General features: G+C 41.4%; 1 protein-coding gene across 1 annotated transcript in view; it reads right to left on the bottom strand.

Annotated features, from left to right (window-relative positions):
* Positions 1 to 8,459: 8,459 nt before the first annotated feature.
* LOC106897692 (acrosin-like) overlaps positions 8,460 to 24,707 on the bottom strand; it is a 31,385-nt gene continuing 15,137 nt past the window's right edge. The window contains exons 5-6 of the mRNA XM_014958478.1: positions 12,620 to 12,677; positions 8,460 to 11,637 (exon numbers count right to left, since the gene is read on the bottom strand). Coding sequence (XP_014813964.1) covers positions 11,624 to 11,637; positions 12,620 to 12,677 — 72 coding nt within the window. The 3' untranslated portion in view covers positions 8,460 to 11,623. The remainder of the gene's footprint in view (positions 11,638 to 12,619; positions 12,678 to 24,707) is intronic.

Below are 24,707 nucleotides of genomic sequence, written 5' to 3'. Positions count from 1 at the left end.
TATTGGTTCCGTGCCTACAACAATCTATTTTTAAGGTTTCTTTGAGATACCAGCTGCTGAAGAAGCAGGAAAATGCCCGGCTGTTCAAAATCATCGTCCAGAGGACTGCATAATGAAAAAAATTAAGGTTGCCATAGTAAAATATTATTTGTGTACAAATAAATGCCCTGTGGTCAGTTTCTCTCTCAGATGACAGCACTTTTGCAGAACACGGAAGAAAACAGAGGACAAAGCCAAATATCAAGAGACGTGCAGAGATGGAAAATGAAGAGGAAAAAAAAAAAAAAGGAAGTGAGAAAGAAGAAAAGGAAGATTTGTTCAGTTCTGTTTAAAACCACTATACCCTATTTTTTAGGACTGTGTGAAGTGGATCTGCATGTTCCATATCTTGCTGTAAAGTACTTTTCCAGGAGCTTTTTCATAAGACTGGCACTAGGGTAATGAATCTCTCCAGCAGGGGCAAAACGGCTGCCCAAAACAGCTCTGAAATTCTGCGGAGGAGGGTTGCACTGTTTAAGAGAGGCCTGCAGGACTAGTTCAGTTGTGTCTGGAGCTTTTCCTGAGCTCCTGAGTCAGCAAAGAATGGGCGGTTACCGTGTCAGTATCGTATCCTTGGGCTTTGGAGTCCTACAGCTGGAAGTTACTGCACTCACCTGGCTGCTGGGCTAGGATTTTGTGTGGCTTGGAGTCATGTACTGAGCCCTCTCATCTGACTTTCTTTTTGCCAGCACTGGCACCATCTCTTCTTTTCAAACATGGTGAATTCTATTCAAGGGCATATACATCTAAAAAGGAAAGACGTGTTCACAGCAACAGCAGTTCCAATTGCAACAGCCAATAATAAGCATGAGAGACAAAAAAACCCCACCAAACTGCCACCACAAAAACAAGAGAGCTGATATATGTATGGCCCTTTTCCCCAAAGGGGCTATGGCTGAGTTTTTACAAATTGGTATCAAAGTGAAGAATGCTCTATCTGACTGCAACTGCAAAGGGAATCGGCATTCTCGCTCACGCTGGAGATTGCTGATTACCACAAAAAGTTCAGCTTCACTTTTACAAGCCTCCAAACGAGGCAGCTCCAGCTGCTCCTCATTTTTCAGTTTGACACATACCATAAATATACAGACCACAAGATAAATATATATGTAAAGCTGTACAGGCAGGTATTGCCACAGGGTTCCCCCCCCCCCAGCCTGTTCATGTTAAACGCCAGCATTTCAACAGATTGCATACAACAAAGAAAGATCTCTGTAATGTATCACTTGCTTTGATTACAGGTCATAACTTGTTACTTACCTGATGAAAAACCTGAATGGCAGCTCCACAGTGTTCCTGCGTATCTAATTGATCCCGACATTCACCTTGTTTAAGGGAAAACTGGCCTTTTGTTTCCCTGTTACACCATTTTGTTTTGATACGTGAATTTTGCAGCACTGAAACAGTGTTGAAAAGCCTTAAGGTGGCAGTTATTGCAATGGTATGAAAAAGGAAATTGTTGGAAGAAGAAAGAAGAGCGATGGAAGAGGTGGTGGTTTATTGTTTAGAATCATCCGTTTCATTCCTCAGCAAGAAGAAAGCATGCTAATGAACACAGACATTTGTATTTTCCACTCTGTTTAAACATTTAAGGCCCAATTGGGGTTTCATATCCTGATTTTATATTTTAGTCTAGTTCTTCCTGATTTACCCTGCAGCTGGTATGAGGAGAGTGAGGCTTCTCAACCTGAAAGGTTATGTAGCCCAAGCTAAGGGAATACAGAATCCTAATATTGTCTTAAACCTTGGAGGTACAGAAATGTCCCTGCATGTTCCGGTCTTTAAAAGTGAAGTTTCATGAAAGACACCACTTTGTCATTCCCAACTCACTTTCCAACCGAAAATCCTTGCCAATTTGGAAATTTGCAATTACAAAAAAATGTATTCCTCAGGTTAATGTATTTGTTCCCCAGGAATTATTCGGGGCAACTCTTGGACATTATGAATTCTCCCTGCTTAGCAGAAGGAATGACTGAGTCACACTGATCATCTCTAAACAAAAAAAGATAGCCAAAAAAAAAAATATCTAGAAACTTTAGAGTCTCTTCTTCCTGTTTTTAAAGCTAGCAAACAGATGAGACTATTTCTTCTAAAGTTTTTCACTGAGACAGAAAAAGAAAAGCCAAAATTACATGTCTTCTTGTGGCTGTGGTTTGCACTGTCAGCTGGTTTGGTGGGTGTCTGCAAAAAATCTGTGTATGCACACTGGGCATCTCACACCAGGCCAAAATGATCAGAGGTACGAGCAGTGGCCTTTGCACCAAATGTTGCTCTTTGTGGTAAACAAACCATTTTCATTTGCCAACAAAATGACAGATCCGTGGCTGCCTTGCAACCATGTGAAGACAAAAGCAGTGAGTGAGCATTACAGTAGATGGCAAGGTCTGAGGGGGAAAATGAGTAATAATTAATGACACTGGGTATGAGTTTGCCACAACAATGTGCTGTTGTGGACTGAGGCCTATGACTGGCTTACAAAATATGGGTATTTCTTTTTCAGTTGTGTTCTCATCTGGTTAGGAGTATTCCATTTTTAGTTCTAGCATCATGACAGGATGGGTTCAATAACTAGCAAGCTGCCAGGTCCCTATTAACTCCAGTTTGTAGGCATCAGTTGTTACTTGATCTTCTGAGACATGCGCTGAGTCTCACTAAACTTTGTGCCTCTTCTGGCAGGCAGGGTCGTAACTTAACAGCCTCTTCCTGTTGTTTGCCCAGGTTATGATTTATGGTTATGATGTGCCAATTTGATGAGAAGGCTGAGATACTTAATGCCTTCTTTGCCTCCATCTTTAATTGTCAGACCAGCTACCCCAAGGGTATTCAGCCTCCTGGGCTGGAAGAGAAGGATGGTGAGCAGAACAACTCCCCTGTAATCCAGGAGGAAGTAGTTAATGATTTGCTTATGCACCTGGACATGCATAGGTCTATGGGGCCGGATGGAATTCACCCAAGGGTACTCAGGGAGCTGGCAGGAGAGCTCACCAAGCCTCTCTCCATTGTCTACCAACGATCCTGGTCAACAGGAGAGGTACCAGATGACAGAAGGGTGGCCAATGTGACACCCATCTACGAGAAGGGCCAGAAGGAGGATCTGGGAAACTATAGGCCTGTCAGCCTGACCTTGGTTCCAGGAAAGATCATGGAGAGGATCATCTTGGGAGAGCTCTCAAGGCAAGTGCAGAGCAGGCAAGGGATCAGGGCCACCCAGCATGGGTTTGTGAAAGGGAGGTCCTGCTTAACCAACTTGATCTCTTTATATGACCATGTGACCCACTTTCTTGATGAGGGGAAGGCTGTGGACGTTGTCTACCTGGACTTTGGTAAGGCCTTTGACACCATGCCCCACGGAGTTCTCCTGGAGAAACTGGCGAATCATGGCACAGACAAGTGTACCCTTCACTGGATAAAAAACTGGCTGTATGGCCGTGCCCAGCAAGTTGTGATTAATGGGGTGAAATCCAGTTGGTGATTGGTCACCAGTGGTGTCCCTCAGGGCCACTGTTGTTTAATATCTTTATTGATGATCTAGATAAGGGGATTGAATGCACCTTCAGTAAGTTTGCAGATGACACCAAACTAGGTGGGAGTGTTGATCTGCTTGAGGGTTGGAAGGCTCTACAGAGGGATCTGGACAGGTTGGATCAATGGGCCAAGGCCAATGGGATGAGGTTTGATAAGGCCAAGTGCCGGGTCCTGCATTTCGGTCACAACAACCCCGGGCAACGCTACAGGCTTGGGGAAGAGTGGCTGGAAAGCTGCCCAGCAGAAAAAGACCTAGGAGTGTTGGTGGAGAGCCGGCTTAACATGAGCCAGCAGTGTGCCCAGGTGGCCAAGAAGGCCAACGGCGTCCTGGCCTGTATCATGAATAGTGTGGCCAGCAGGAGTAGGGAAGTCATGGTGCCTCTATATTCGGCACTGGTGAGGCCTCACCTCGAGTGCTGTGTTCAGTTCTGGGCCCCTCACTACAGGAATGACATTGAGCTGCTGGAGCGTGTCCAGAGGAGAGCCACCAAGCTGGTGAGGGGTCTAGAGAACAAGTCCTATGAGGAGAGGCTGAGGGAACCAGGCATGTTTGGTTTGGAGAAGAGGAGGCTGAGGGGACACCTCATTGCCCTCTACAACTACCTGAAAGGAGGTTGTAGAGAGGTGGGGGTTGGCTTCTTCTCCCATGGGAATAATGACAGGAGCAGAGGAAATGGTCTGAAGTTGCGACAGGGGAGATTTAGATTAGATATTAGGAAGAATTACTTTACTGAGAGAGTGGCCAGGCATTGGAACAGCCTGCCCAGGGAGGTGGTGGAGTCACCATCCCTGGAGGTATTTAAGAAACGTGTAGATGTGGCTCTTCAGTTTGTGGGTGGGTGTGATGTGGTGGGGTGTTGTGTGTGTTGTTGGTTTTTGGGGGGTTTTTTTGGTTTTTTTTTTCGGTTGGACTTGATGATCTCAGAGGTCCCTTCCAACCATGATGATTCTGTGATTCTGTAATTTCTGTAGCCAGCTGGGGAACAAACCAAAGTAAGTGATGGGGTACTCAGTTACGGGTGGGTCAACAAGAGTTGGTCTTGTGCAGACGTCCAGAGCAGGGTTCCCACCCAGATTTGACAGCTGTCACCATGACATAGCAACAATTGCATTAGCTTCTCCAGGCTGACTCTGAGACATCTACTGCTTATCAGTGCTTCATCTTTTCCAAGCACTAGGGCATTAACTTCTTCATCCAGATCTAGCGATATGAAAAGGGAGAGCTGGGCTCTGTCACCACACCAGCCTTCATCTCCTAATTAACTTTTTATTCATCTCCTTTATACTGATGTGAACTTGACTGAGCATCTGGAAATCGTCACCCCAACTGACAAGTAACTGTTATTAATAATAATATGAATGGATGGTGCCCATCAGTCCAAGTTATACAACAGCTTACTGTGCCACTCAAATCATCCTCTGCAGAGCAGCGGGTTGAAAGGGCCATAGAAATGTTCCCTGAGGGTTAGATTTGACACACTGTAGTAAATAGGAGCATGCAGTACTGCTATTTACCCCTCAAATACAGGACCTTCTCTCACTGCATAAAATCCTTTCTCTTTTCTTCTTCATGTCTTCTCTCTGTCTTTCTTTTGCTGATCAACCACAGGCAGAAGTGGTGCATCCTGGAGCACTTCAGGGTCAGGCTTCTTGGACTGTCCAAGCAGAGGTTAAGAGGCTTTACCAAGCAGAATGGGAGGAGCATATGCTGGGAAAATCCACCAGAGAAAATCAACGTAGCCCGGTATTTTAGTTATTTACACAGAAAATAGTTATAAGGACAACATTAATCTTTTTTCTGGTGAAATCATTCTTTCAATAAATATGAATTTGCAGGGTAAGCACTCGGTGTCATTGCAACTCCAACTACATAGTGTGAACACCACTATTCTTTCTAGTTGTGTGATTGTCAAACTCGGTTTACAGTGCTGTCCTGGTAAACGCAGTATCTCAGCTCAGCACTCTTTCTGCCTGATTTGAACTGGGATTTTCTACCTCCTGGAAGAGTGCCTTTGCCACGGGGACATAGGGTATTTTGGGTCTCAGCATCTTTCAGTCTATCCTGGCGGGTTTTCACTTTATGTTGAGAAAACATGATGTTTTGAATGGAGGAGATAAATGCATATCTCAGGATCACAGACTCACTCAGGCTGGCAGGTACCACAGGAGGGCCTCTGGTCCAAAGCCCTGACAAAGCAAGGACAGCTCTGAGCTCAGACTGTGTTGCTCAGAGCTTCATATAGTCAGGGCATAAAAGCTGCCAAGGATGGAGATGATGCAACCTCTCTGCACCCCAGCTGCATTGCTTGGGAACTTACCTCATCTGTACTCTTGGATGATCTTTTTCTTGTTACATCCAGTTGAATGTTACCCGTTTCAATTTATGATCATTTCATCTCACTTGGTAACCTCCTTGTGGGTGCAAGGGCTGCTGTTGTGTGCCCCCAGAGCCATCCGTTCCTGGGGCTAAACCAGCTCCAGTCCCATAGTTTCTCCTCACCGGGCAAGAGGTCCAGTCCCTAGCCTTCTTCATCCATTTCTGCTGAAGTTGCTTGAGTTTATTGATGTCTGTCCGGTACTGAGAGGGGGAACCACAATGAAACACAATTCTCTGGACATAGTTGAACAAGCACTGAGTAAAGGGACACTAAGCCCTGGGAGATGGGGTCTCTCATCACTTCCGGTGATCCCTAAGAGTGATTTGAGGGAAGGTCTCTGTTCAAGACCGTGGGTTGGGTTCAAAAAGTGAACTTCAGCCTGTCACCACTGGGTTACTACACACAGAAAGGGTGTGTACACTTCCTCCTCCTCTGTTCTCCTAATCCAGCCTTCTGCTTTTCCTGTGCTTGTATAAAAACACCCCAAAACAAAGATAGTAAATTTTGTTCAAATCTGCAATCTCATTCAATTTTCTTAAAAAAAAAAAAAAAAGGTTCTATATCAAACAGAAAACAAGATTTCCTGTGCTTTTTGGGGTGAGGGAATCATTAAAAGAAACCCATCCTATAGGAAACTGTGTTTGCCAACTCTGTGGAAAAAGGTTTGGTGATTGGAGACCTTGCTAAGTAGGAGCAAACCACTGTGAGACTTCAGAAGACTCCTAAAATTCATTCCAGATGCCCAGGAAACAGTAGTGGAACTAAATGTCATCACCCTTCAAGCTCTGTTACTCCTCCCATCCTCTCCATGTTTGGTAGAAATCTATGAGAGATCCTGGACTACACCTGGCTGTATGTTTGCAAAAGGAACTTCCATTCTTCTCCCACACCCTGCTGCTGTTGCTGCTGTGTACCTGCTTAATGCTCAGGATGAATACTTAGACTGTATAACTTAATGCCTGTCATTAAACAGTGGACTATGGAGCCATCTTCTTTATTCCCTCTGTTAGGTATTTGTACACATTGAACTCCTCCATCTCATGGTCACTGGAGCCAGGGCTGCTTGCAACATTCACATTTTCAGGAGCAACAGAGCTTCTCCCCTCTTTGACTGTGTCAGGAAATTGTCATCAGTGCAATCCTCAAAATTCCTGAATTGCTCATGCTCTGCTGCATTAACACTCCAGCAGATAGTGCCTGGAGTCCCTCAGCAGTGCCAGGGCACGTGAAAGTGAGGCTTCTTCCAGCTGTCTGAAGGAGACCTTAACTACTTGTTTTTCCTAAGCATGTGCTCCGTAGTAGACACCTGCTGTAACATCACCCTTGCGCATCTGCCATCCCAAGGTAGAGCTCCATGCACTCCTGCTGCTCTCTTGTAGAAAGAGCAACTCCCTCTCCTCACTTTCCCAGGCTAGAGAACTTCCTGATGAGTCTGTATCCCTCCACCCCAGCACTGCAGTCATGTGAGCTATCCCAGTACATCACTGGGATTGCAGTGAGACTATACCCCTCCCCGTGCTGCAGTGGATAATTAAATGGTAAAGGGTGCTTGCAGCTTAAATGACAAATTCCAAAAGAGAGAGTGAAAAAAAAATATCTCCTTTTAATGTCCATTTCATCCTTCTTATTTACAGTCCCTTAGGAATAAAAATGTCATAACCAATAAACAAACAGCTGTGATTTGTCCTCCATCTTAATCCAACAGTATTAAATAGAAACAGCAAAGAATGCAAGGAAATAATTGAGCACTGCAGTGAATTATTTGCTAAATTTTGTCCAATAACCCCTTTTTGGGAAATCCCTATATTTCAGTTTTAAGTTACTTTAAAAGAATACACTGTGCCTGACTTTTCTTTTGATGACAGTTGGAAAAAGGTAAGGAGAAAGGAAACTCCATCCTTGTTATGAGACAGCCATAAGCCCGGGCAGAATTGCAGCACCTTGAGAGCCTGTCCCAGCACTGCGAGCTGAGGTGGCCCAAAGGGATGGCGATGTAGAGATATGACACAGGATCATATCACAGAGAGAGAGAGAGAGCAGGTCAACTCTCTCTCTCCCAAACCCTCTCCTGTGGGGAGCAGAGAGCTAGTCACTTTGGGTAAAGGAATGTGCTGCGTTGCTCTTGGAAATGGCACACATCTGTACTCACCAGGCATATATTTGAGGCATTTTGGACACCTGTTTACTTCTAACGTATATGGGTGAATGATGTCATAAGATTGCAAGGAACAGCCAGACTGAAGGAAAACTGTTAGAAAAACAAAGGCATATGAAGCAGTAGGATGGGCAGGGAGGTGTAGGGATCGGTCTCTTCCCTCAAGTCACAGGGGAAAGGACGAGAGGAAATGGCCTCAAGTTACGCCAGGGGAGGTTCAGGCTGGATATTAGGAAAAATTTTTTCACTGAAAGGGTTATCAGCCATTGGAATGGGCTGCCCAGGGAGGTGGTTGAGGCACCATCCCTGGAGGTGTTCAAAAGACAGGTTGATGTAGTGCTGGGAGGTATGGTTTAGTGATGGTGATGCTTCTTGTTTGTTGTGCAGGTGTCTATTTTTGTCAGTTAGGTTGACGGTTGGACAAGATGATCTTTACGGTCCCTTCCAACCTAGAAGATTCTGTGTGATTCTGTGTGTAACCTGTACAGTACAGCATGAGGGACAGCAGAGGAAGATGAGACTGGCTGCAGGAGCTAAGAAATGGCAAGCGTGTACTGCAGTTATTTTTCATGAGGCAAAATCACATGTAGCAGCCTCCTTTTAACTTGTTATATTGATTGGCACATTGTGATGTTTGCAAAGAACCAGACTGGCTTTTGACCAAATATGAAAATTAAGATATTTCTGCACTGATGGAAAAGATGCAGCTTGCAAGAGAAACTTGCGCCACAACAGTAGCAACTGTGAACAAAAGCAGATGGAGAATAATCCTGATCAGCATGTTTCCTACATACAACCAACAGAAGTTAAACTATCTTAAACAACCACAGGGGCCATTTAGCAATGCCAAGTTTTAAAAATCAACAGATCTTGTAATTCAATAGTTTCATGTTTACAGCCACTCAGTCCATGGAAGCTTTTGAAATCAGCCTCACCTGCCAATTCAGTATATTTGCTATTGGGCTGCATTATTCCCATTTCTGCTACTCTTAATTTTAAATTTCATATCTATGCTTTTCATTTGAAAACTTCTATATTTCATAATGTATTATGATACCATGTAAAATTTCTAAATGCCATTTGCAGACATCTCTGTAATGTAAAAATCAGTCTATGAAACACAATGTGAGCAACTGGAGCTCTGTTTCACTGAAGACCCTAGAAAGGAGGTATTCACAGAATCATGGACTGGTTGAGGTCCTCTGGACATCATCTGGTCCAATCCCCTGCTCAGCCAGGGACACCTACAGCCGGTTATCGAGGACCATGTCCAGATGGCTTTTAAATATCTCCAGGGATGGAGACTCCACAACCTCCCTGGGCAATGTGTGCCAGTGCTAAGCCATCCTCACAGTGAAAAAGTGTTTCCTGATGTTCAGAGGGAACCTCCAGTACTTCAGTTTGTGCCTCTGCCTATTGCCCTGTCACTGTGCACCACTACAAGGAGCCTGGCTCTGTCCTCTTTGCACCCTCCCTTCAGATATTTGTACATGTTGACAAGACCCTCTTGAGCCTTCTCTCCTCCAGGCAGAACGGTCCCAGCTCTCTCAGCCTCTCCTCATAGGAGAGGTGCTCCAGTCCCTTCATCACCTCTGTGACCCTTTGATGGACTCTCTCCACTATGTCCACATCTGTCTTGTACTGGGGAGCCCAGAGCTGGATCCAGGTGTGAGCTCACTAGTGCTGAGTAGAGGGGAGCATTCACTACCCTTGGCCTGCTGGCAACACTTCTCCTAATGTAGCCCAGGATGCTGTTTGCTATTTGTTGCCAAGAGGACACCAGATGATCCTTGTGGTCCCTTCTAACCAGTTATACTATGATTCTTTGATTCTATGATATATTGCTGGCTCATGGTTGACTCAGCATCCACCAGTACTCCCAATTCCTTTTCTGCCAAGCTGCTTTCTAGCTGGGTCACCCCCAGCATATACTGGAACATGGGGCTCCTCCACTAGTGCAGGACTTGTAATTCTCCTTTTTGAACTTCATGAAGTTAAACACCACAAAAACCACCATAAACAAAATATATTTTGTTAATTCCATTCCTGCTCAGTAAAGTTCCCAGTACAAAAGCTAGGAAGGAAGCTAGTGTCTAAAGGATTCATCTGCTTTATTTTTTACATGTACAGCTGAGGGAAAATCCTGAGCTTAGATAAGTGTGTTTATCAGCTGCAACAAATGTATTTTAATTTACAGTTTTCTATATATTTAATAATGAAAATAACTAGCATATACGTATCTCATATGTCTTAAATACTGTATAGCATGCAGTTCTGTAGGGACAAGATGTACAAGTAGAGATTTTTCCTTCTCACTAAGCCAACTAGTACAGTTGAAAAAATTAAGTTTCAGTTGTCCTGCCTGTGTCCATATATGACCACAGCTACAGCACCATTTCTTTTTCTCTAGATCATCTTTTGGCATCAGCATTAGAATGACCCTTAGTGCAAAGGCTAAACTTGGCACTTTCACATTTCAGGGATTCCTATTGATATTGTCTTTGGCTTTGACTATCCTGGATTCGACAAGTTTCATCTGGAATTTAAGACTTGAACTGCCTCCAGATGAGAAGTGTGATGGTTAAAAGAGAAAATTGCTTGAACCTTGTTAACACTACAAAGTTTTAATAAAAACGCACACAGCAAATGATATTTTCATCTATTCAGTAGTGAACTGAACTCACTATCAGAGGAACAGACAGTGGCTATTTTTTATAGGAGGTTCCTTAGACATAAAGGACCTTTAATACAGTTACTAAATTCTTGTGATCTGGAAAAGATATTTATCTCAAAGTAGTTTAGAGGCAGGCATATCGTTCTTATTATTATTGCAGGCATATCTGTGAAACTGAAAACACTTAACACTCTGTTTCTTTGGTATGCACCCAAGTATAACTTATTTTCAAACTGTTTAGGGTGTTTGGTGCCACTATATCCAGTTACCCCTGCACTACCATCTCTAGGACAGTACAGTTAACCATTGCTAGACAAAGTGATGTGACACTTGTGATATTCTTATTTCTCCTTTATATTAGGTGTATATATTTAAAAGATTATATCAATAACCTCTTTATATTTCACAGATACTTTTCCAAACATGAAATTAATTCTTTACTAGGTTCAAATAAATATTTTAAAATTGAGTTTGCCTTTATGGGCAACTCTTTTCATTCATACTGATGAAAATAAAGATCGTTACAAATTTAGGAGGGCCTAATTCTTCATGGGTACTAACTTACATGCAAAAAACACTATGGATTTGGGGGAAACCACGAGCCATTTTGCTTTAATAAACACACCAGAACTACTTCTATTCTTGCTTACACCAGCCAGCCAAACAGCCACCCAAGTGAAATAAAAAGACAAGAATCAGGACCGGAGCAAGGACTGTAGAAGCTGACTCATAAGAAATTAGCAATCATTGTATTTTTTTACACCAGTTGCGGGGCCCTGATGGCACAGGATTGGCAGGGGGCTCGAAGGGCTGAGATGCTGGTGTTGAAGAGCAGTCCTCCCAGGTTCCTGTTCAATACGAATTCTCTAGAAAGCACAGGGCAGAAGTGCAAGTAAGAACACAAAAAAAACCCCTAGAGAATGGACTCAGCGTAACCCAAAACCTAAAGGAACACATTTCCTTTAAAAATAAAATGCTAAGATTAACTCCTTATGCTCTTATATGTCACAATACTCCCACATACCATTATCTCCCTGCTAAAAGTTATCTGCTCAACTCAACATGAATCTTACAGCACACTCCTGCTGTGAATATAGGGATAGAAAACATGACACAGGGCCTGTGCTTGTATCCAGCTCTAAAGACATTGCTTTTTCCTTCTATAAAATGAGATTTTTTTCTAGTAATGAACTGACTATGCACTGTAATTTCCTATTTGGTTATGTGTCAGTGTATTAAAGGAGACGCCGTGGTAGTTATTCACCATAGTAGTAGGCACTGTGAACACTTGCAGGCAGTGGTCATAATAAATGCAGAATCTGTAGAATCAGAGATAAAATGTCCAGTATCACAAAGTAAGGAGTGAGTTAAAATAAAAGTCAACCATGTTTAAAGCCATGTATAGATGCTGACAAGTCTGAGCTGAGCTGAAAAGATCGGGGCTAGTTTAGTACTTGGCATGGATGTGGCAGCAATAAAGAAAAATGTTTATTAAAAGCTACAGTGCATATGCAAAGTGAGTGTATTTCTACTGAGACAAGCTGTCTCATTTTGAAGAAGCCAGAAATTCGATGGAAAAGACATGTGAAAATCTATGCCAAAAAAGGTACGCCATGATCAACAAAGTCTTCCTGCTTGGCGTCCTCAGATTCAGTCCTGCCAGGAGCCTTTCTTTATTGCTGCAGACAGCTTCACACAAAACATGAATGTGAAAGCAGCAGCTGTTCCTTTTTGCAGATATGTGGGGAAACATGGTACCCATCAGAAATACCATTTTTGTAGGAGAGACATTATGCAGAAAATATTAAAAAAAAATCGTTATTGATATAATTTGTGCTCAAGAACTACCTGTGCTAGTTTTCTTCAAGTAGAGGAATTCCCAAGTGACCACCAGCAGTGGAGACTTCTGTGGGCAGAAGAAATGAAAGCATCTGGTTTTTAAGACAGCCATAGAGTAAATAAGTCTTCACAAATTTATATAAATTATAAATAAATCACATACAGATTCTAATTCTGGTCTCCATAAAAACTAGGAGAAAACCTCCTCAAGCCAGTGGAACTACATTTCACATGGAAGTTCAGTCTAAGAAGAAAATACAAGTACAATACTGTAAAACAGCTGGTGACCATCAGGCCTGTAGAATTCAGACCACAAACTCATTAAGGCAGGAACTGCTTCTTTGTTTGTGGCTGGTGTCTTATTCCTTAATTGCCAGTGTTATTACCAAATGAGAGTAGAATGGAAAGTTCCGTTTTTTGCTAATTCAAAGCAGAACTAAAATGACATGAGTTTGTTAGAGTCGGAAACTAAAGTTTGACATGCATAAATAACAGAAACCCTACTACACCGTGTCAAGCACTAGAGAGTCAGTCACGTTTGACTTTGCTATGGTCACACATCATGTCCAATACTAACATTTTACACAATCTCCTGCTTTTAAAAAAAGAATTATCCATTCATGCTTCTCTACATACAGTTAAATAAAGATTCAAAACCCCTTGATGAAAAAAGATGAGAAAAACACTGATGTTGCAATATACGTACTTCTGAAAACGTTGGCACAGGCAGAATTAAGTAGTCAGCCTACTTCAGTCTGTCTCATAGCGAAATATTTCCCTGGTTTTGTTTGTAATATTCTCTGAATATTATTAACTAAGTCTTTCCACTGATGGTTCCAGTGTGCCAAAACCACACATCGAATTTTGTAAATAGAAAATGAATGCAGCAAAAGACGGGAGAATAATACAATATTAATACCTAATTAATTTCTATAACAGACAGAAGGAGAAAAAGGTAAAAAGACAAAACAAAACAGCATTAGACACTGGTCTCAAAAAACTGCACTTAATGACTGAGCTTTGCTCCCACTGAAGGAAGAAACAGACTTTCTCATTATATTAATGGAAACAGCTGAAGTACTCAGTCACCTAGAGATGCTGCAAAATGAAAAGATGTGTATCCTTGAAGACTACCTGAGAAACAAAGAGACCATTACCTTTTATTCTACTTTGGTCATTGGTATTTGACACTAAAGAGAGAAAGGTAGTCTCAGTAGCACCAAAAAGCTTCAGCCATCAACTAGAACATCCAAGCACACTAATAAAATGCTTATTAATTTTTTTTCTCTGGCATACAGATACTGAAAAGGCAGCAAAAAAACCCAGAGGTCCTAACATAGCCAACCTGTGCTTAAAAATCATACTCTGAGCAGCATGGTTGGGCATTGTGTCCAAGATAGATCCAAAGGACAAATAGGTAACAAATCCATAATGGTTATGAAAGGCATCTTACCTCAGCTTGTCCTCAACATCACAGCTGAGGATAAAGATTTCTAGTTTCAGAACAGAAAAAAACAACAGTATTTCTAAATGAATTATCGTTATTCACCGATGTGAATAGGTTATTTTCTTTACCTCAGTGTGCATTTTTTCCTTAGTAGGTTTGAGTTTCAAATTTTCTAATAGGCCTTAAAAAACCCTGTAGCACTAGATTAAAAAGTCTCCTCCTTTCACTTTCAACAGTGCATTTGAACAGTATTCACATTCAGAGTACCACTTCAGCTGTAGGCAAAAAAAGCTGTTGGTTGGCTAGGATGCAAATTTAAACCCAGTTCTTGTTCCTATACACACTGTTTAGGTTTTCTTTGTGACTAAAAAATGCATGCAAGAGGTGATGGGTCAAATTCTACTCTCTCCCATGAAAACAAGGCAAGCAGAATAACATGCAAAAGAAGCCAGGTCTTTTAGGCAGGGACGCTAACCTACCCGCCAAACAGCATTATGCATTTTTGCTTTGCCTTCCAATCAGTTCGTGTACAGCTGTGACAACCATTTGCCATATCTGCCACTGCTTATCTTCAAGGTAACTGTTTACTGGTACAAAGAACCTCTGCCCTCCTCCACCTTCACCAGTTGTGATTGTGGATCTCCAACGACCCCACAGTATTCAACTGGGTCCTCGGCAAACTCCTCTCCCTCTTAGGAGTGGTGTCCCAAAGACTGAACTTTTCAATTTGCATTTGACAAACGTTCCTATGTTAAAAGAATTTACAGGGTGCTCACAACGGAGGGCAACTTGCACACATTCGGAGCCAGTGACTAGGCCAGCTTCAGACTCAGATTTAACATGGTGGGTTTTACAAGCCTTTGAAGCTAACCCCAGAACAATTGTCAGCATTTATAGTGGTGATTTCTAACATGCCACTGGGAATTGCTTCATAATCAGAAAGAAAAGAAAAAGAACCACAAAAGTAAAAGTCCTGCCAGAAAAGAAGTAGACCAAATCAGACAGATGGTTATTATTAACTGAAAGGGCATCCAGATTCGTGATTTTCTTTTTCCTTAACAGCAATATCAACAAACAATTTTTAAAAGCTCATAATATTTCTTCAATTAACTGTTCAAACATTTAGTCTCCTTGTATTCCATAGGTGACCTGTCAGCACCATCAGCTTCATCCCCCATACCACAGGGCAAACGGGAATAGGTGGAGATCTCACACTGTTCCAGAGACTTCTCCTTTTTAAAAAAATAACCTCTTTTTTTTTTTTTTTGTCCACTAAAAACACAGGTGAACCATGTCCTTTCATCATTTTTTTGGACGCAGAGTGGTTTTTTGGCACTACCCTTATATGAGAGGATATGAAGTATCTGTTCTTCTGTAATTTAAATACAGCTGCACAAGTGAAGGAGCAAAAGGGTCCAGGCAGTAACTAAAACAGCTGTTGCAGTATTAAGACACACCAGTGAACTCTTTTGTCACAGAGTGTATCTTGGGACAAAATTTGTGGCCAGTAGGCTTTTATCTCCAGAGATGGAAGCCATGTATCTTTCTTCTTGGGTGGCTTCCACAGTTGGACACTATAATCATGATCAATTATGGATTTATTTCCTACAAAGAACAGCCACTTCTCATGGTTTAGTCTGCCGCTTGGGCCGATGCATGAGATAATTCAGATTCCTTTGTCCCAGACAGAAAAGAAATTATTGCAAAAGAAATAGGAGAAGGTTTAGCAGACAGGATTTCTTGGAAATAATTCTTCCTACATATAGTAGGCCCCAATGTGGGCAAAATGTGTCATTAGAAAGTTATTAGTTATGCCAAACCCTCTGAAAATCTTAGGGCAACCTATGTGAAAATCTTTTGAAACATCTGAAGATAACATTTAAACATTAGTCAAAAGAAGTACATAGATGAACCAAAGAAGAAAGAGGGAGCAAACCCTGGCATTTTCATACATGAAGCTTTGTCTATGGAGCAAATGGAGATTCACGCTCCTCCTGTCCAAACCACTGAAGCATCCCAGAAGATGCAGCTTCATAAAATACCACTTTGCTGGAGTCACACAGTCTTCTCTATGAAACAGCCCCATGTGATGATCGAGTGCCTGGGCGTGTGGAGCTGCCAGTGCTCCAGCCTCAGCTGGGCAAGGGAACCTGATGCAGGCCCAAGGCCCACCAAATGGACCTATTCCTCCTGCTGAGTTTCCTCAACAAAACTTGAATAATCAACGTGCACCAACAGAACAGGCCCATGCTGAATGGTCCTTGGCTGTAAGAACACCTCACCCACATAAACAATTAATCCAGCAAAACAAAGGTCGCCAGGCTACACCACTCCTTTTTTCCTACTCAGATGCAGATCTCAATGGTTCTGCTCCATTTTACATGCCGTGCCATGAAGGGTACAGTCCCCCTGTGACCGCAGCATGCCTGCCTGCTGCTCATGCTGTGGGGCTGCAGTCAAAGCCTGCCCCCATGCAAGAGCCCGCAAAGCAATTTGGGCATGGAGCAGCAGGAAAAGGTGCATCTCCTCAGCCAGCACCTCGGGAGGAACATCAGGACCCTGCTCAGTCAGCAGCCATCGTAATCACCAGGAGAGATATCCCAACCCTATCATACTAATTGATGCAGCTGTTAAGAATATCAGATATCAGTATTTTGAAAGCTTTATTTGTCACTATTGTGAGATGTCAAAGTAATTATTAACATAGTTGCTAGTGGTGTCTGAGATGCTTGCAGTGAGGTTATGGTGACCCATATAAAAAGTCTCAGTTCACATTCCTGTGGTCTGGGACTTCACATGAGTCCCATTAGCAGATAATTCGTACATTAAGTACTACATTTAGTAGTGTTTCTGATTGTACTTGCAGCTCCAGCTAACATATCTGCAAGACCTTGGAAAGGTCAAGTATGACCCAGTAAACCACCAGAACAATGAAGAGGCCTTTACAGACATACCACACTTAAAGCTGAAGAAACATTTTTAAGGCTTGCTCCTTTGTTATAGTTTTCCCAGCAAATTAAAAACTATTCCTTGGTTGTTCTAAAAGTAGGTTACTGAAGTAACAACCACTTTCCTTCAACTCCTCTTTAGTCAGGCGGAAAAGTAATGAGGGAGTAATTCTTTCAATATTGATGTGTTCTAGTCTGCACCTTTTGCACTGTGTAATGCAAACATGGCTTAATAACCCTAGCATATTCATTTGACAGAAAGGCTTTTGTTTTTAAAGCACAATTCTCTCTAGAGTAAAAAGTAACTGATAGTAGGGTTGGGATTTACTATCCCCAAGACGCTCAGATCAGACAAACTCCGTTTACAGATAAAAACTGTGTTTTGCTACCTACCCACCTAATATACCTGCCCAGGTTTCCTGTTTCATTTGCCATTGCCACAAATATTTTTAATTTCAATTGTTGATGAAACATGAAACAGGAGGACTCCAGTGGAACAGAAGAGGAGTACAGACACAGAGGTGGCTTTGAGACCTTCTCTCTGCCTACATCACTTCTGGAAGAGCTCTTCCTGCATGGGCTGTCAGTGTGACCAGGACCCAGGGATATCCAGGGATAGAAGTCCTCTGTTAGCTGCAAAGCATAAGGAACAGAGCAGGAGACACAATAGTAGTTCCAGTGTGAAACATGTTTTGTGTCCTCTTAGCTACATTTTGAGTGGTTAAACTGCCATTATTATTTCCCAGTTTAATAGGAATTGCTCATGTTCATTAGCATAGAAGAGCAAAATAAACGTTAAACCAGATTATCAGTACTTGTTTCTACAGCTTAAATAAGTAATCTCTCTTATTTTCTCTGTTTATTTTTAGTGAAAACTACAGCTAGGATGAGTATTTATTAGTACTATTTTTTCCACTCTTCAAAGAAAGTCACAGCAAAATTTGTAACACGTAGTCCTAAAATGAGAATTTGGCCCTCTGTCTTTATCCAAATGTAGAACTTGTCCTCCATATGAGAACAGTAATTTCTTAAAAGTGTCATTATGACTTGTGTATAGGAAGAGACAGAGATGAAGTCTAGTTAAAGAAAGATTATAATTTTAGCAATGCACTTCCTTTTTGCACTTTTTTTGGTCCTGTTTAAAAATTCTCCTTTCAAACTCCTCCAGGTTGAATAATTATGCTCTTTGGACTTTTTCTGAGATGAAACACAAAAATTGCTTTATTTCATTCTGAAGCCACTGAACATTTACAGACAACTGTAAGCTTTCCCATAATTTTCCTTTTAAAGCTCTGCAAGTTCTTTCTAGTGGGGAAAACAGAGATAAGTAAAAAGCATGAGTGGGGCCAGCAGAAATACTCAAAATTTAAAATAGAGCGAATGGTAAACTGAAAGAAAAAAAAGAGATTAAGTGCCCAAATGATAGTTGAAATTAATTTTTCTTTTGAAATTTCCCCATCACCAAAATGAAAAATCAGGTCACAAGCATTATTGTCTCATGGAAAAAGCCCAAGGCAACACTACCACACTCTTCTTGGTTGCACTAGTACGCAAAGTATTGGAGAAAGAAGCAAGCATAATTAGAGCATAGTGTACCTATTATGAAATGCCTCAAGGTCTGTGAGGACCACATGAGTGCCAGTGCATATAAGATACAATCCCTGCAAATGCTGATTTATTTAGGACAGCAAAACACGCCAATAGATATCACAATCTGAAAGACAGCTTTTTCTTTCTTAGACTGTCAAGTTTAACATAGCTATCACCAGGTGCTTGGGCTTGTACGCGCCCAAGGTAGAACAGAACTGGATATACCGCAACACACTAAAGAAACCCTAAATTTGAGTTGTGCTGCTACGAAGAACTGCAAAAAAAAATTGTACTGTCTGTTCCTTATGGATATATATATCTACCCTTCAGCAGGTAATATTATTATGTTCCTCCAGTGAAGTAAGAGGGATAATCTAAGAATGGCCTACTGTGCCCCTGGTTTTTATTCATCAAATTCATATGGTGCCTGCTGGCTGACACAGGATTCTGCTAGTTCTAACTCTACTAAAGTTGCACAGATTTTCAATGCTGGTGATGGACCCTGATTTCTGGACAGGTAGACCAGAGTAGAAGACATGGATCTGAATAATCCATATGTGGGGGGTCTCTCACAGGCATAAGTATCCTGTTACCAGCTTCACATTCTCCATTCATCACTATGTTGATAAGCATAAGCTTATCCCAACAGCTGTAACTCCAGGCAGTGACTTCAAGTTGCCTTTACATTTTAGAATCATACAATCATTTAGGTTGGAAAAAACCTTTAAGATCATTGAGTCATCATCATCACTTTGTGCCTTGTTGGTCAAATTACAGAGAACAGGACGGGCCAGTACGTGACTAACCCCTAGAAAGATGTGCTCTGTGAGAACTGAAATAGTTCACAAAACCATCAGATCCCAAGAGATACAGAGCTAAAAATATGTGGCTACCTTCTAATGCCCTTTGTTGAGGTCCTGAGAAATAACTTGCTACTACAGCAAAAAATAATCTTTGCCCTGAGAAAAAAATAAAATCTGCTGGATAAAAGAAGTTTACATAAAGATGTTTCTCTAATAGCTAATCTACAGAAGAAAAATATTCAAATGTGATTCCCCCTTTTTAGGAGACAACTCCTCAAAGAAGGAAGACCTGGCCATTTTCTTGCAGATGTGAATATCCATCAGAACTTATCTTCAAGTAACCATGATGCAGGGCTTCGGTGTCACTACCAAATAGTAGGTCATCCTCTGTCCCTCCCTTTCATTTCACTCCTAAATGGAGTTCAAGTGCAGAATCCTGTTTCCAATATGATTATGTGATTGTAATACTTCAGTTTGGACAAAAGAGTCAGGCTACTTGTTCTTTTTCAGTCTTTCACTTAGCATTCTCCTAGCTTTAGTATAAATTATAATGCCATACATTAACTGTAAAACCTGGTGGATATTGCAAATAACATCAGACTTGGTAATGCTCAGAGGCCAAGAGCAAAGACCACAAATTTTCCTAGGAAAAAGAGGAAAGGACAAAAAAGCCTCTGATTCTCTGTTCATCAGCATCGGTCCACATTTACGTTATTTCCTTCTACCTAGTTAGTGGGGGAACAGCTCACAGAAATCCTCAAACTCCCATTTTGGCTTCAGAAAAGTTAAAAGATCAAGTTGGGCCTTCATCCCCATTCTAGGACAGGAAGAAAAGGACACAAAAGGCCCGAAAACAAACTGCTGTAGAACAGAAGATACCTTTTCAGCCAGTCCTGAATTCACAGGACTGAGTAAACCTATTTGCCAGATCTTTGTAGGAAAAAAGGAGGAGAAAGACTGGCTTAAGGCAATGTAGCCACAAGTGCATCAACTACCCCAAAGTTTTAAGAGAAAATGTTGCAGCTAAAATTCTCCTAATCACAACAAAATGGAAGAGAAGTGATGATAAGCTTAGCAATTCTTCAATCTTCTTTGCCACCGTCTTCTGTCCCTCTTCCCAATTAAGAAGTAAGGTTTTCTCACCTAGGAGTAGGGAAAAAGGAAGCTACAGGTTTAGATAGAGTCAGATGCAGACATTCCAAGATTTTAAATTTTGCTACTGAATGAAGCCTAAGGCATCTCAGGAAAGATGGGATTTCATAGCATTCACAAGGTCATAGGAAATTCAGTTTGGAAGGAGCTATGGAGGTCTCTAGTCCAACTTCCTGTCCACAGCAAGGCCACTTCTTAGCTTAGATCAGGTTGCTCAGGGCTTTATCTGGTTGGAGCTTGAAAGCCTTCAATGAGATGGCAGATCCTCTCTGTGTCCTGGCTCCACCTGCTGCACTGTCCTCACAGGGAAAAAGTTTCTTCTTACATCCAGTCTGAGCCGTTTTAGTTCCAGTTTGTGCCCACTGCCTCTTATCCTCCACCAAGCAGAGCCGTGAAGAGCCCAGCTCCGTCTCTTTCACCACCTCCCTGAAGGTGTGGGGAGGATGCTCCTGTTAGGTTACTCACAAAAGGAAAAGTTGCAAAACTAACTAGTAGAAGGCTAGATAACTGCTTTAATGTGGTTGTCAAGTAGCAATGGGATTAAGTTCAATTTAAATCTTAAGTCAGGGAAATTAATTTTCTCCCAAGGCTATTTATTAGTAAAAATATATACCAAGATGTGGTTTTAGAGGCAGGTGGACTCAGAGTTACACACTCTTCTTAAAACGGTGTTAGTATTTGTTGTGGAAAGTTAGTAAACTACCATTATGGGCTAACTCAATTCCACAGTTGGCCAATGAATACAGCCTAAGCAGTGAAACTGCTATGCAAATAGGAGCCTTTCTCCAGCAAATACAAGATCAAGCCAATCTGAATACTGATTAGAACAGACAGTTTAGATTATTCTGATATTATTTTGCTGTAGTCTTGGCAAAGTCCTATTCCTTAGAATTTGCCAGCACAAAATGTCATATTTCTATATTTTTTCATCTTGGAATTGTCTTTAATTGCTGTGAGCTTAAGCACAGCAGTTTCAAACATTTGTTGAAGTGAGAAGTGACTACCTCCACGAAAAATATCACACTTCTGTCCTCAAATGTTAGATCTGAAACTGAGACAATTGGATCCCCTTCTACTCAGAGTCAAGCAAAGGCAATGACAAAAGCCTGATGTCACAGATGCATGGTGGAAGGAAATGCAACATCTAAAGGGTGGAGTGAGAGAAGTGACAGGTTCTAGGCTGCAAGTTAGAATGTACAATGTCCTGAGTAGGTGAGATAGGAGCAAAATTTCCACTTAGGAGGTAGGATCCAAGACACAACATAACCTGGTGGCTAAGTTTTGCCTTACCAGCAAAAGAAACCTTTCAAGACTAGCCCATGTGGGCAGGGGAACGTTTTCCATCTGTCTGCTTAAGTTCATTAGATCCTGTCCTGGTTTGAGAACCATGACAGACCCTTAAATACTATAAACCTTATTCCAGGCAGTTGCAGGGCTAAAGGGCCTCTCACATATTTCCTGGACAGATAGCAAGGTCCTGAAGTTCTCCAGGAAATACAATACATTCACTAAATTACTCGCCTTGATTGCCTTATGAATTTTTATAACTTTGTGGCTATTAAACTAAGAGAGTGACAGCTGAATGCTGAATAGAATAGAATAGAATAGAATAGAATAGAATAGAATAGAATAGAATAGAATAGAATAGAATAGAATAGACTGGTTCAGTTGGAAGGGACCTACACAATCATCTAGTCCGACTGCCTGACTACTTCAGGGCTGATCACACGTGATCAAGCATGTTATTTTCCTGGGTTAAGCAACACAGGACTAACTTTTCTTCTCATGCTGGGGGAAACTGCACTTTTAGAAGACTCCGGTGTCTGAATTCATGAAAATGTTTACTTTATAGCCAGCTACGCTGTGTGGGATCCAGGGCCTCAGTGTTTTCAAGCCTGACCAGGTGCAGGGTCGAGGAGGAGCGAGGCCTGGGCATTTGACCCAGGCTGGCCAACAGGGTTATTTCATACCATGAACGTCACATTCAACTTAAACTGCAGAAGTTTGCTGCATAGCTCTCTCTCTCCCTTGATGGTGGCGGTCCAGAGGACTCCTTGCCCTGGAGCCGGACCCCTGAGGCCTTCGCTTCCTCCTGAAGCCGTAGTGGTCGCAGTGTCCGCCATTTGCTGTCCCTGCTGGGAGTGCACAGCTTCCCCCGATAGAACTGGCTGAGTATAATTCTTGTTTATCTTACATTAGTGTCGGGATCAATACTGGTTCTTTCGTATTATTGTTAGTTATTTAGTCTTATCCTATGAAATCTCTTTATATGTCAGCCCTTGTGTTCCTTTGTCCTCCCCGATTCCCCTTTCCGGGTGGAAAGGGGTCATCAGGTGACAGAATAATTGTCTAAACAACAATAAATTGTTACGGGCTAGACTGCTGAATGTAGTCACCAACCAGTAAAGAAACTGAGACATGGGTTATCTAGTATGCTTCTTTGGTATAATGAAAACACCCTATTCACTCGAATCTGGAATTGACTACGATCAATACATTTATTCTCATGACAATAGTAAATGACCCTTATAGCAGCATAGTTGACCAGAACAGAATTAAGAAACTGCTTGCACTAGTTAAAATATGAAATATTTCAGGAAATACTGAATATTGAAATATTATGAAACTATGAAATATTTCAGGAGATTTAATGATGATGAATCTCTTTAAAAGATCACTAAAAGATCAATAAATTTACATTCTTGCAAGAATATTCTGATGTTATTAAGCTCTAAATACATGAAAAAGAAATAAAACCTATGAAGTAATATTGGTAGGAACTGCCACTAAAGTGCCTTTAGCAACAGACTCTTCACTGGCAGTCTAAAGCAAGACTTAGAAAATAACATCCTAATCCTATGCAATATTCTCTCAAAAGCAGCACTCTATTTTTACCTCTCAACCTGATTTGCAAGGAAGACATACAAAAAAGATGAGCCTGTTAAACAAAATTCACACTTCTGCTGAAACAAAACACATCAATTCAGTCAAGACACATTTATTTTATGATCTTCTACAGTCTTTTCCAAACCTCTGCTGAGTTCCTCATTTCATAGAGGCTAATTATAAATTTCTGTCGCTCCACGAGGGATAACAGCTTTCAGTTCTCTCCCTCATGACACTCCATGTTCCAGAAATTTTCCTTTCATTTAACCTTTTCGACGGATATCTATCTAATTTATTAACTTAATTTCACTATCTTCGTGACAAAACAAAGACTACCTAAACCTGCAGTCACATAAATAAGGAATACCTGCCCCAGAAGTAGCACAGTCATCACTAGGCTTAAACAGGTGATGAAAACACACCCCAAGTGCCATTCTAAGTTATTTCAGTCAGGAATTTTCTTCTTCTTTGTTAGACTTCATGTGTCTGAGAACTGTCTTTTGCCCCCTATATATATTATGTAATCCTCTAACAGTTAACACCCACTCTTCTAAATCTTCTATTATTAAAATTATCTCAAGATAATTTTACCTCAAGCTCAAATGTTTAAAAGTTTGTGCATTTTTTCTACTAAATTACCTGTTCTAATTAGAGACGTGATTTCTATATATATTTTGTCTCCTGTCTGTCCTTAGATCACCGCAGCTAAAACAACACTATCATTAAAAGAGCAGTCATCGTCTTAACTACACTATTTTCTTGCAGCTATGACACTCTTCAGCTATGAATTGCTGAAATTAACAGTTAAGATTTTCAAAAGTCCTTGTCATAACCTACAACTGATCCTGTTGAAGCCTTTATTGGAGATCCATTGATTTTAAAGGAAGATAACTAGGGCCTTAGAAAACTAAAAACCTTCACATGCCTTGGCCTTCTGTCGAAATCAAATGCCTAGACAGGGCAGGGACTAACTTTCAGGAGTCCCTGATTAGTTATGATCTTTCTTCCTGCTGCTCTATGCCGCTGATGAGCAAGGAGTATGTAAGATCTCAAGTGGGCATTCATCTTTTTGAGAGAGAATATTTTACAAGAACAGAAACATCATCTGTCTCTCCTGGTGTGTTTGATTCGTCACTATGAATTATAAATGGTAGTTCTGTACTAGGATGCTCCAATAGGATCAGGACATCGCATCTGTGTTTGTGAAGAAACAAAGTAAGTAAGAAAAAGAGAGATAGGAAAATGAGAAATGCACACGATTTTCTGTCGCC

Source organism: Calidris pugnax, unplaced genomic scaffold, assembly GCF_001431845.1.
Source record: "Calidris pugnax isolate Ruff unplaced genomic scaffold, ASM143184v1 scaffold360, whole genome shotgun sequence".
NCBI lineage: Eukaryota > Metazoa > Chordata > Aves > Charadriiformes > Scolopacidae > Calidris > Calidris pugnax.
Note: the sequence above shows the minus strand (reverse complement) of the source record. Positions and strands in the feature narration are given on the sequence as shown.